Consider the following 13,412-nt stretch of genomic DNA (forward strand, 5'->3'; position numbering starts at 1 on the left):
TCTTAAATCATTAGAGGCTCAAATGCAGCATCTTTTGTGCATGACCGTGATTCACTGCCCATTTGAACAGAAAAACAGTGAGTACTGTTTTTCCAAGACTTATTAATTTTCTAAGAATTCTTAGACTCCTAGGCTAATATTACGCTCAGCAAGCTGTCCCTCATAAAGGTATCTACACTTATTTCATGACAGGGACATAGTCACAAAATTATGAATGACTTCCTGATAACCAAGACGACAAATGAATGGAGTCAATTAAAAATATAAGCCATTTGCACCCTGTTCCATCTTCCAGCAATTTTTCGTGTGAGCAGCTGTGTTTGTGGGGAGGCAGAGGCTTGACGGATATTCGGAGGGACAGAGAAACTTTCTTAGCAACTGAGCTGTCCACTTTCAGCTGTTACACGAACAGGTCACCTTCATCCTGTCTCAAAAGATGCTTAATAGCATACTTGACAGACAAGAGGGCCCCCTGGCTCAAACTTGAACATGACATTGCTGGTAATTATTGATATGCTTCTTAAATGGGGGATGCTCTAAAAGCCTACGGTTTATGCTTTACAACTGCCTGAATTCCCCTTTAAATTCAGCACCCATATATATGCTATATATATATGGAAAGCAAAGTAGTCCTAGTCCACAAGCCCAAAATTAAAAATGAATCATACTTCATGTCAATACTATGCATGTTTAGATAGGTTATCTCCAACATCATTTCTTTTTTATTAGACAACAGTTAGTAGAGAACCATGTATATGTAGTTTGTTGACTTTTTATGTTGACAACAAAGATGAACATCTGCAGAACTAACATATAACCTAGGATATATTTGGATTTCCCCCCCAGTTGTTCCTAAGTATCAAATGTGAGTTCCAAAGGGTCTGTTCTTCAGTGTTGATTCTTTAAACAAAACAAAACAAGATACGAATGTTTAACTCACATTGTCCTCATCAGAACTTGTGGAAAAGAGAAATAGTCTTCAGGGACAACAGTGTGATTTCAGATTCAGAATTTGTAATGGAAAGCCAAAGGGCTTCTGCAAAGCTTGTATTTTAAAATGGACTCATGCATGGTCCTAGCACCCGTCAAAAGAAAGTGCTCTAGTCTATTATCCATTTTTAATAAAGTCATAGACATAGAAGAAACCTGTAGAAGCTTAAAAAAAAGAAATCTTCAGTTATAGTTTCAGACAAGATGGTCTTAGCCATAAAATATTAGTAAGCAAAGAAGGTAGTATCTCTGTGAAGTTAAAACATATTAAAGTCATCTTCATTATAAGCGTGGCCCCAAATAACACTTTGGTTCTCCTTGGCAGTGAAGCAAAAGTGTTTCAAATAAGGAATGGAAATTTTTCTTAGCACAGAGCTAAGTTCTCTATCACACCACCATACAGCAACACTGCCATTCTGTTAAGAGTCATAGAACAAGTACGTACCAACTGGCTCGTCTGGCAGGGCAACTGGCTTTCAAAAACACATTTATCTGTGTACTCTTTCAATTCCTTCCCTGTAGGGATGGATGAATCCGAAGCTGAAGAGTACTCCTTAAGACGGCCAAAGTATTTTAGGTCAAGCTATAAATTTTTCCTGACGTCCTCTGCCAAGATTACGCTGAGGACTGAGAAGAGAATCCTTAAAATGGTTCCAAAAGTAAACTCTCATCTGCTATGGAAAAAAGAAGTTAAACCCCATCTCCTCATCTCTCTGCTTGATGCCTGTTTGATGCCAAAGGCTCACCACCACCAGGCAGGGGCACGAGAGGTAGCTGAGACGGGGACCCCCGGAGCTGGGATGCTGGGACATCGCCACTATTGGCACAGGTCTCTACTAGCTCTAGAAAAGCATGCATCTTGCAAGTCTGTCCTCCTTGACCTTGACCTCTGCATGTACAAAGGCACCATCTCTGATAGGAGGGAGCCCATGGCCAAGAGAAGCTCAAGTCTTCAGAGCCAGGTAGGCTGGGCTCCATATCTTGATTCTCCAACTGGGTTGCCCTGGGCCTGTGACCCTAATTTCTCTGTACCTCACTCCTTCTCATCTGCAGACAATGTGGTTATAAAGGACAATATCCACCCTCAGGATTGTTGTGAAGGTCAGAGATAAGGCCAACAAACATCCTTGGCAGGCACCATGAACAGCTACCTGCAGATCACAGAGCCGGGCTATGTAGGGAGCTACCATGTAACTATTCCAATAGATTTCATGCCACACTGCTCACCAGGAACCACTCTTATAACACAAAGCGAATATGAGATGCTGTTAAAATTCCCTTATAACCAAAGACTCCCCTATCACTTATAAAAGGATTGCTTTTGTGTTTTAATAAGTACATTCCAAGATGCATTAAAAGTCCCACAGATTCAGCCCAAGCTCCTACATCCTCTGCATTTACAGTAGAAAAAAAACCTTACACATTTTGAAGTTGACCTCAAGTGTTCTGAGCCATTGGGTGGAGGGCTCTTGGGTAGCATCGGTCTGTGAGATTTCCACCTTCTCAACATTTCTGAATTGTCCAAGTTGGAATTGGGTCTAACACAGGGCTAGTGAGGATTCTCCCCACCCTGCTTCTCTCCAGAAATGTCTTTCTTACTGGTCCTTTCCTCTCATTCCATAAGCAAACGCCAGTCTCCTCTTCTTAGAAAATAAAGCAAAACAAAACAAAACAAAAAACAAAAACCTTTCATCTCACATTCCTCAGTAGGTCTGGTTGAACTTCCGTCTAAGAAAGGGAGAACACCCAACTTTCTCTGCTGAGATTTCCCTGCTCTCAGCATTTCCCCTTCACACTTCTACCACGGTGTTCTGGTCCTGTCCTCCTCGGTCCATGGAAACTCCATGAATATGTTGATTTCAACAGACAAGTCTGCGACACACACCTCGGGGCTGCCCTGGGCCCCGTTGGTCACATGCTCCTTCTGAAACTCCCAACTGCTTCGGCCTTTGTGACGGTGAAGGTACTTCCCTGATTCTCTTCACCTGTGCCTGATTCCCCCTGTGCCTCCCCTTCCACCACCCCCTTCAGATGGCCAATCCTCACGGCGAATTTAGGCCCCGCCCTCAGCCTGCTGTTGTTAACCACGTTGTACTTTCTCCTTGGGTCATCTTATTCCTGCTCAAGGTTTCAACCACTGTCTTCTCCCGCAGTCCTGCCCAGACTGGACCTGACCTTCCAATTCTGGCATCAGTGACCTCCACCTGGGTGTTTCCCATGCAACTCAGAATGGAACACATCTCCTGCCCTACTGTGATACCACTCTTGAAATCCCTCAACTGTAGGCACGGCCAAACAGCTGCCCAACTCGAAGCCAGGAGTCACTCTCCCTCTGACTCATCATTCCCAGCCTCCTCAATCATCAAGGCCTGTCAACTGAGTCTCCTTTCTGGTGTTTAATTTACTCCCTTTCATTCTTACTACCACTGTCCCACTTCAAGCCCTCATCGTCTCTCAGCTGGACCACTGGCCTGTCCCCTAATCAGGCTCCCCACTGCCAATCTTATTTCCCTCCAATCACTTCTCCTCACAGCCACGAGACTGGACAGCCGGCCGCATCAGTACTCACACTCCAGAGGACAGGCAGGTCCAGCAGGCCAGTAACGAAGTCACACAAATGGTTCCTCCAGAGGGTCTTGGACTACACTTTGTATCTCTTTATTCTTGTCCAAACAGAGCTCTCTAGACTTCCTGATGATTCAGAAAGCCAGTAACTTTCCAATAAATTCCTTTTTTGTTTAAAGAGCCAACCGAGCCTCTTTGCAGTGAAGATACTTGACTAATGTATAATTCCGTTTGCTCTCTACCATAATTATAGATTTGTGTTCCCTCCTATGGGTCTATGGCTGCCAAGGGCAGGGACCATGACCATGACCATGTATGTATTCCCAGTCCTCTATGTATGCCAACTACTAACATAATTCCTGATAGATTTTAGTTACTCAAATGTGCATTAGTAGAATGAATATCCTTAGATGAGTTTTCTGTAAAACGTATGATTCATTCATGATACTATGAAGTTATAGTACATTTTGTTTTATTGTCTCATTCTTAGCCTCAGAATCCCCTCCAAACACAAATAACATTCAGACAAAGTAGAGAAGACAAATATTCTGACAGATCTCACCAAATCAATCACAAGCTCAATCCTTTGGTTTTCTCATTAGCAAGAGCCATATGCAAGGGCCTTGTCTAAGAGCAGACGAATATCTCTACCTGCTTTTATCCATCTACTGCTGGTGGTTTACACTTGAGTTCCTTAGAAAAAAAACAGCTTCCAAAAGCTAGCTTGAAGTCTGATAATCTTTTGCTAAAAATACTTTACAGACCAAGCAGCCTCCCTCCCAAGGTTGCATTGTGCTTGTTTGTGATGGCAGAGGATCAAGGACTCAGGTAGCCCTGATGAGCCAATGATCCAAGGGTGATTTGTTCCTTGGAATGTCCGAGATGGAACAGACCACCTGTGGGTCAGGCAAGCTGAGACACTGCTTCCCCATTATACTTGGAAATGACAACACTAGCTTCCGAAAGTCTTTGAAGTCCTATGGCAGGAAGGAGTATTAACACAGCCTCTTTTACTACAGGGGAAAATGTCAAAGGTTCTCTCTCTCCCCCCATCTCTCTCCTATCACTCTCAATAAGGGTTTTAGAGATTGATTAAATTCTAAGTGTTTGCTGATAGCACAAGCTGTTTGTCAGGTATTGTGGGGAGGATGTGATCCCTGCTCTCAAAGACGTAACACCCTGGCACAGTGAAGGCGTGGGGACCTGACAAGGAGTTGTTAACGAGGAGACACATGGTGGGGAGTGAAGAGGGCCAGGGGAAGGGAGATGTTCATCTGCCAGAGAAACTCAGGGAATGTTTCAAGAAAGAGCTGGACCTTCAGGCATGGGTAAGGGTAGGATTTTGATAGGCCCAGATGGAGCAGGGAATCAAAAGCAGAATACCGATGTGGAGAACAGTGCAGATAGAGCAAAAGCCCAGAAAGTAAATGGCATGATGATGAACAGCACATTGGGGATTCATGGGAGCAAAAAGAGCAGATTTATAATTTGGGGCAAATCACGAGAGGCTCTGAGTGCCGCACTAGGTAGTCTGCATTTTCTTGTGGGCAACTCATAATCAAAATTATTATCAAATTTTTTCTCCTAACACATGGTAACCACAGCTGACTTGCACAATTATGAGAAGGGAAGCATCCTAAAACTCCTTAGGTGCCTTGTGGGGGATGAGGGCAGGAGCAGGGTAGCCACGTCCTATTGCGTGACTCTAATTTGAGTAGGGAAAAACCCAGATGCGGTGTTGGCTTTGACAGGAAGGGGGTTGGCCAGACAGAGCCTCTGTCCAAAGAAATCAATCAAGGCATGGAGGAGTAGGCAGATATAACCAGCCCAGGGAGGTTAAATCCCAAATGGAGGGGCAAGGTAAGAGAACCCAAGAACCCAAACTGATTGATAGGGAGGCCAAGGGGTAGGGCCCAGTCCAAAAGCTTAGGGAATGGGAGATCCATTTGGCTAGGGGTCTTCTAAAGACTTGATGCCACCCATCAGACAGATACTTATCTTTAAGGGGGCAGAATGAACCAGAAGCACACATGAAAATGGATAAGGGCTTTTTAATCATCCAATACTAGATACAGCAAACTCATCCATTCAACAAATATTTATTGAGCATCTACTATGTGCCAGGCCCTTTTCTATATGCTGAAGATTGCAGGCAGGTAGGATGCGGACACATCTGAAAGAGTGAATCAATACGCAGTATGGTGTAAAACATCGTGGACTGTGGGTTTGGTAGGGCCAAAGCATGTACCTCTGGAATTCGTTTTCTACCATATGTATGAAATATAATTAATTCTCTGATAGAGACTTTCCAACATATTATAATTAATACAGCAAAGCTTCAGGGTCCAGGACCCATGGAGACAGGGATGTTAGGAGAGGGGCAGCAAAGCTGGAGCAAAAGCTAAGAGGAGAGCCAGACACAAGGCCCTGCCCCAGGCTGCACTGCCTTGGTTCATGACCATGACTGCCAGCCTGTCTGGGCCCCCATGTGCTCCTCCGTAAAATGAGGAGTTTGCACTGAACCTCTTCTAAAGCCCAGTTCTAGGATTTAGTATCGCAGGGAGGGCCAGGGCAGAGCTAAACTGGGCTCAGGCTCAGCACATGAGAGCTCTGGTCAACCTGAAAGCGGGAGCCAGGACAGCCCCCGGGAATAGCCTGGGATACTGCAGGAGTATCTTCAGCCATTCGCTGGGGTTGACATGCAAGGGTTGACATGACATCAACATGACCAGGTTAGTGCTGCTCTCCAGTCTCTACACAACACAGGGGTGTGTTTCTCCTTAGAGAGCACTGGGAGACCAATATGCAGAGGCAATGCAGGTCCAAGCTGGCCACGGGGGCAGGAACAGCCTGATGAACTTGTGACGTCATGGTGGGATGCTAAGGCGATCGATCCCCCAGAGCCAGGAAAGGAGCTATAATTCACAAGTAGGGAAAACTGTTCCCCCTCTTCCAGGAAGGCCACTTGGGATCCCAGCCCGACTTTTGGCTCTATCTGGAATACCAGTTTCAAGACAGAGCACAGAACCAAAACTCAGGTGGCCAAGTAACCGAAAGTGTCTTCAAGAGAGAAGGAATGGGTTTGGATAAAGAAAGGAGGTTCAGAAAGTCATATGTATGTGATTTTAGCACTCTCCACCATGTCCCCCACTTCACCCCCTCATTGTGCCAAGCCTCATAGCCAGCCTTCCTGCCTCAGATAGCATCACTCGCTCCAAGGTACAAATACCATCCGGACTCTTCATTATTAGGCAATTTCTCAAACCTCAGCCCCCACCGTTGTACAAAAAACCACATTCTCTACCACAAGTGTTTTGAATGTCCTTGGTTCCTGCCTAGTCACCGGACACGTTTCTGTATTTATCTTCCTCTACCAGGTGGCTTTCGTGTGCCAAACTGCCAATTAAGGACTACCATCTGCATTGGGTTTTTACCTCCCTCCCTTCCTTGGTTCCTCCAACAGCTTCCATATAGAGTCAGGTTGAAGGTGCCAGGCCAAGGTGTCCAAAACTTAAAGAAAGGAGCCAAGTTGCCCGATGACTCATCTGATGGTGACCCTTCCACTATAAGGTCAACTTAATGGGCTCCAAGAGTTCTCAGCCCAAGGGCCTCTGCCCCCACAGCTGGCACTGGGGAAATGGAATCCACAGTCTTGATCTCACCTGAGGACTACTGCCCAAAGGGCTTCCCATAGTCTCTGAACTGTGAATGGACAAACAAGGGTTTTTCTGAGGGTGAATGAAAGAATAAAGAAGATTTTCATGGGATTCAATGGACCTCTTGTTTCCCGGATTTCATTCAAACCTAAAATTTAGAAGTGAATTCAAATTTGAGTCTAACATAATCTCACTTCCCATGACAAATCAGAGGAGATAAAATATTCAACTGGGCCACTGTTGGCAAATCTAGAAAGTAGAAGGGGCTGGGTTGCTGCTTCCGGTCACCTGTCACCCCCTGTTTCTGGGGGCACCCTCCACTCTGCTACACAGCCTAGGCAAACGCCACTCAGCCATCCTGTGCCCAGTGGAGATCAAGTGTATTTCAAGATGGCTGTAAGCTACAGACACTGGAATTGAAACTGGAGATTGTTAGAGACCGGATACTCTGCATAAGCCAAGAAGAGGACCTCAAATATAATTTGGGGCAGCTGAGGAGACCTTTCAAGAAGGGGACCTATGTAACTACCCCAGATTTGATTTTCCTGTGATGAAATTCTAATTTGCAGATCTGTTCCCCTACTTAAGTCCCTGCACTGGGCTGTAGCATTGTTCTCTCCACGAGCATGTTAACCTAACAGAGGAAGTGACATCTGTGTATTCCAATACTCGTGGGCAAAAGTCTCTGAAACCTACAACTTTCTACAGTGGATCCGACACACAGAGGAGGATGGAACCAGTTTCAGAAGGTCTCTGCAGCGAGGTGAGAGAAATGTGTAGAGAGGCTTGGGAACAGCTTGCCTCACTGCCTGCCGCCTGTGATGATTTTATCATCTTTAATTTACCAATGTGGAAATGGGTTTATAACGGAAATTCTTCGTGTTGGCCTCTCAGCACGCACCCAGAGCTGCTGGCACATACCACACTGCCCCTCTGGAGGGCACTTGCTTATGTCCAAGTTCTGGCCTTTGAAAAACACTGTATGAGAGGAACCAAGACCAACCCGGCCTCTTCTGCCTGGAGTGCTCAAAGAATGAATTAACTTTCCCCAGCCAAGCCAGTAGTCCTGGTCCTGAGCCAGAAGGCAGTGGCCGTTAGAAGTTAGAAAGCAAGCAAAAAGGAAAGCAACAGTGCTCCCATTATAATATTAAGCCATAATCACCTTTTCCTACAATCATCTTCCTGTTTTCCCAGAAGGGGCACTGGTTAACTGCCACTCTGGGGCAGAGGTGCAGCCCAGCGCTTCCTGTGGGTCTGGAAGTCTGGAAGTCTGGAAGGCAGGGAGCTCAGGCGGGCTGTGGCACGTCCCCTGACCCAGGAGCAGCCTGGGAGTGCCACCATGCTGGGGGGCAGGGGCTCAGAGACTAAAACTCCTGGATGAAGGGTGATGTTGATTTCCTTTCTTTAGGGCCAGGACCAGGGTGAGGCAGGAGAGGTGTGTAGGGAATAAGATTAAAGGAGCTTTTCACTCTCAGGGTCACCTAAGTGGCTCTTTGTTCCCAGTCCAGCCCTGCTCAGGTCCCCTAGCGCTGGGGGATGTGTGTGTGTGTGTGTGTGTGTGTGTGTGTGTGTGTGTGTGAATGTGTACTGTGGTCAGTGGTTCGCAAACATGGTCTCCAGACCAGCAGCAGCAGCCACAGGTTTGAAAGGCACATTCTCAGGTCCTATCCCAGACCCACAGAATGTGACACTCCCAACAACCTGTGTCTTCAACTCGAACACCAGGTAACTCCCAAGTGGCTGGAGTCTGCCAAGCACAGGGCTGGAGAATAATGCTCTTTGAAGGCCGCCCCATGGCCCGCGGGGGGTGGTCTCTCAAAATGCTTCACCCACAGCAGGAGCAGGGAAAGACTGGGGGTGGCAAGATGATAGGGACCTTCCTAAGGCCATCGGCAGGGTAGGGATCCCTCAGATAACAAATCAGGAACCGCTTTCCCCCCAGCGTTCCCCAAGAAAACTGTCCGTAGTAAAGACCTGGCAACTGTTGGCAATAAGGCTGCTACTGAGCTCAACCCTGCCCGTGGCTTCCCCTTAGCCAGGCAGCCCCCGAGCCAGGGGCTGAGTGCCACTGTGTGTCAGGGGCCAGACATTCAGACATTCTGAGACTGTGATGCCCTCCTTTGTAAATGGGGCTACCGTCACCCACGTGTGAGGGGCCGAGAAGCTAGTGCACACGCAGCCCGACACAAGTGTGGGGCAGAGCAGACTGGTAAGAGGTCCTCCACGCTGAGCAGGGGCTCTGGGCTCCGCCCTCCTCCAGGGAGCCCGCTGGGATGCCTTGGGGACTGAGGACAACTCAGAAGGGAAGGAGGTTAGCCAAGCTCCTTTAAGCTACAGCGTTTTTTAAAAGGCTATTCCCCAGCCCAAATGGCCTGGGGCACCAAGCTTCTAAAAACACAGAGTGAGGGAAAGGAAAGAAGGGGCTCCCTGGACTTGCTGTTGGGCGCTGAGAACTGCTTGTTTTTTTACCATATAATGAAGGGTAAGAAGAAACATCTAAAGACCCACATTTAAATTGTCACCAGAACCCAAACAGTATGTAGTGGTGAGACAGTGACCCACACCCACCAGCCCAGTGACCTTGGGCGCACAGTCATGGACTTGGTTTCCTCTTTTGCCAAGTGCTGGATGACAGATACACCGGCAGCAAGAGGATGCAGTCACACTTAGCACACTTAGGCGTGACATAAACACAAGGGCTTAGCACCAGGTTGTTCTCAGAACTGCGAACCCCTTCTGCAGTGTGGGGTGAAGACTAGCCTCCATGGGACTTGCCCAGCTCCTGAAGACTCTACTGAGTAAGAAGAGGGGCTGATGACAGGCCCCCTGCACTTGCAGCTGGTGGGTGACAATCAGTGCAGCGTCCCCTTTCTCCCGGACTTTAGGAAGTGCTGGGGGTGGGGGAGGGCAGACCTTCTCAGAGCTTCTCCGCCCCGCCCCCGCAGGTCAGGTAAACAAAGGACAGCCCTGCACCCCCCCCCCCGCCCCCCCAGTCCTCCCCGGCCATGTGTGCAGCGCAGTTGAGGGTTGGAAGGAGGATCCATGACTCACGCTTTTCCTCCGGAGGGGATTTAACTCCAAGATAACATTGCCCTTGAGAAAAGGCCAACCAGCAAAGAGGAAAGTTCACCTCCGAGGCCCCTGGGCCCGGGAGCCCCCTTACCTTCCTCGTTTAAAATCCAGGGCAGGAACGCGTATACCGAGTCAAAGCCACAGGTGTTTTCTTCAAAGGCGCAGGACCCGGCGGGCAGGTCCAGAGCACCAGCAAGCTGCAGGGCTGCGGGCACAAGACGAATTTCAGTTGGGGATAGGGCTGGGAGCATCTGCACCAACTCGGGGCGCCCGGGGCGGGGGAAGGGGGAGGGGGCCCTAGGTTAAAGTGAGAGGCGTGCACGCGGGAATGGCTGGAGAAGGAGGCATTACTACCCCCTTCCTCTCCCCGGCGCTGCCAATGCACAGCCCTACGACCACCCCCATTGCCACCCCAGGCTCAGGAAGGGGGTACGGCTATCGAAAAGTTCCCGGATGGCCCGGCCCAGGACAGGGAGCCCCGGGCATGGGGGCTGCGGGAGCGGGTCACGAGGGCGCCCCCCGGGGGTCCCCCTGGTCCTTGCACTTACCTTGCATCGCCAAGAGGACGGCGCTTAGCAGCATGGTCGCGCTTCAGGGAAGAAGGGCGCCCGGAAAGGGGTGCAAGCTGCCGGCCCGCTGGGACCCGCGGCTCCGGTGAACTGGAGAGGGAGGGAGAAGGAGAGAGGGAGGGAGGGAGAAGTCGAGAGGCTGAGCGTGCACTTGGAGCTGCCCAACTTTGCGGAGCGGCTCGGGAAGCTGCGCGGAAAGCTGGGGGTGCTTGACTGGAGCGCGGGCTGCGGGTCAGAGCGCGTCCCGAGTGAAGCCGGCTCGGCGCACAGCTGGTCCCGGGGAGGATGGGGCTGGGCGGGAAGGAGACAATTGCACACTTTTTGAAAAACCAGCAAGGACTGGCCGGGAGAAGAGAGGTCGGGATGCAGCGCCTCGGCTCAGGGTTTTAAAGCTTGGGACCAGACCCCTTGCAGACACTTGGAGGGGGCAGGCCTTTGAGCAGCCCCTCCGATGGGCCGGGACTGGAGGCGCCCCGCCCCGCCCATCGGCGGTGGGAACCAGCTTATTTCTGGGGACAGCTTCCCCGCATCTGGCACACCAGTACTGAAGGGCTGGCCCTAATTTTAACTTCTCCCCGGAATGGAAAAGGGTGGAATTCTCCTAGGAAAACCTAGAAGAGAACTTGGAAACTGGTGACATAAGCTTTATATCTCAGGAGTGGCGCGTTCATGGCCCAGTAATGCTAGGCCTGGAGGACCCCCCCCCCTTTTTTTTAAGCAGTGGAATGTCTGGCATGCCTGGTGCTCAGCATTCCCTCTGTCCGGTAAAATGGGGGCATTCCTCCTCTCCAAAGAGCCATGATAAATTAGTAGTTTTCTAAATTGGCATGTGTGGGAGGGGGTGGTGATGTCAGGTAGGAGGTTACTGTGAGTGCTTTGAGCACTAAGGGGGTCTTTAAAAATATTCTCTGACAAGAAAGGACGTGAGGGTGAATTTTTTTTTTTTTTCCTTAATGGTCTTTACGATTTTGTGCAGGGATATTTTTCCTAGGGCAGTGGTTCTCAAACTTGAGGGAGCTTCAGAACCCCCTGGAGGATCCCATCATCAGCGTTTCTGATTTGGTAGAAGTGGGTTGGGTCCCAGAGATTCTGCACACTCTTGTCAGGTTTCCAGATGCTGATGCTACTAGTCCGGGACCATGCTTTGAGGAGACCTGGTCTATCGAACTCCTCTTCAACCATCAAAGCCCTGTTCACATGCCTTCACTTGGTTACCAGCCTCTCCTGGCTTTCCTTGGCCTTCAATGGCAGTTCCTTCTCCATATCCTGTGCTGTTTCTTTTTGTCTATCTGCCCCCCGAACACTGGAGTGCCTCCAAACTCTTTTTAGCTCTTCTCCCCTCCATAATTCCATCCGGCTTCATAGTTTATAACACCAACTATATAGACTGATAAATCCCAAATTAATCTTTCTAGCCCAGACTGCTCACTGACTCCAAACTCTTCTCCCTTATGATGGCCACCTCAACATTTGCATTTGGATGTTTAATAGCTACCTCACACTTCACAGGTCCCAACATGAACACTTTCGAGTCTTCCCTGAGCCTGCCTCCTCTTGTGTTTTTATCTCAGTAAAAGGAAGCTTTCTCCCCCACTTGCTTCAAGTTGTCCTTGACTTCTTTCTCTCAAGACATTACAAAACTCCATCCATTTAGGATTCCAAACACAGCAGATGCTGAGCACACTCCTTGCCCGTGGCGACCGCCCTCATCTAAATGGCCATCGTTAGCTGGGGAGGCTACAGGAGCCTCCTAAGGGCAGTGTCCCCGACCCTCCTGCCTTGTCCACCAGTGCTCCATTCCTAACAGCCGTCAGGGGCATCGTTTTAAGACAGAAATCGGGGCATGTGGCATGTCATTCCTTGGCTCCCGACTTGCAACAGCTTCCCAAATCAGCAAATCAAAACCCAGTCTTCATGGGCACCCAGGTGGCTCCGTTGGTTAAGCGTCTGATTCTTGATTTTGGCTCAGGTCACGGTCTCAAGGTTGTGAGACGGAGCCCTGTGTTGGGTCCCATGCTCAGCATGGAGTCTGCTTAAGATTTTCTCTTCCGTCGCCCCTGCCTCCTGGTTGCCTGTGCTCTCTCTCGCTCTCTATCTCTGAAACAAACAAACTGGTCTTCACAAAGACCTACTAGGTCCTACAAGACCTGCCTCACCCCCTCGTCTCTCATCTGTCCTGCTTACAGGCTCAGTCACATTGCCCTCTTGGCTAGTCTGCAGACACAAGGTACCCATCCTCCCAGAATTTGCACTGGCTGTTCCTTCAGCTTGAAATGCTCTTCCCTGGAGATCCACATGACTCACATCCATCCTGCCTTCAGGTCTTTATTCCCCGGTCACCTTCAGTATCAGAAATTCAACAGCCTTCTCTCTAATAAGAAAAATGCCCCAGGATCCTTTGTGAAATAAGTTTGGGCAAATTCTCATGAGTTTCCTGTAAGCAGTGACTCAAAGGACCTAAAATTTGTTTAGGGTGTGTGTGTTTATATGCCTTGCCTCAGGTGGTAGCTCATAGTGAATAATATTTGATGTACTATTATAAATATTTTATATAGAAAAT

At 48.9% G+C, this 13,412-nt stretch overlaps 1 protein-coding gene across 2 annotated transcripts in view; it reads right to left on the minus strand.

Annotated features, from left to right (window-relative positions):
* MAMDC2 (MAM domain containing 2) overlaps window positions 1–11,349 on the minus strand; it is a 141,504-nt gene extending 130,155 nt beyond the window's left edge. Inside the window, exons 1-2 of one of the 2 annotated variants that reach the window (XM_059411887.1) lie at window positions 10,832–11,340; window positions 10,375–10,488 (exon numbers count right to left, since the gene is read on the minus strand). In XM_059411887.1, coding sequence (XP_059267870.1) covers window positions 10,375–10,488; window positions 10,832–10,865 — 148 coding nt within the window. In that variant the 5' untranslated portion in view covers window positions 10,866–11,340. Of the gene's footprint in view, window positions 1–10,374; window positions 10,489–10,831 lie in introns of both variants that reach the window. The other variant, XM_059411888.1, reaches the window with a different exon arrangement.
* Between the last annotated feature and the right edge of the window lie 2,063 nt (window positions 11,350–13,412).

The sequence above is a fragment of the Mustela nigripes genome, chromosome 9, assembly GCF_022355385.1.
Source record: "Mustela nigripes isolate SB6536 chromosome 9, MUSNIG.SB6536, whole genome shotgun sequence".
NCBI classification, from domain to species: domain Eukaryota; kingdom Metazoa; phylum Chordata; class Mammalia; order Carnivora; family Mustelidae; genus Mustela; species Mustela nigripes.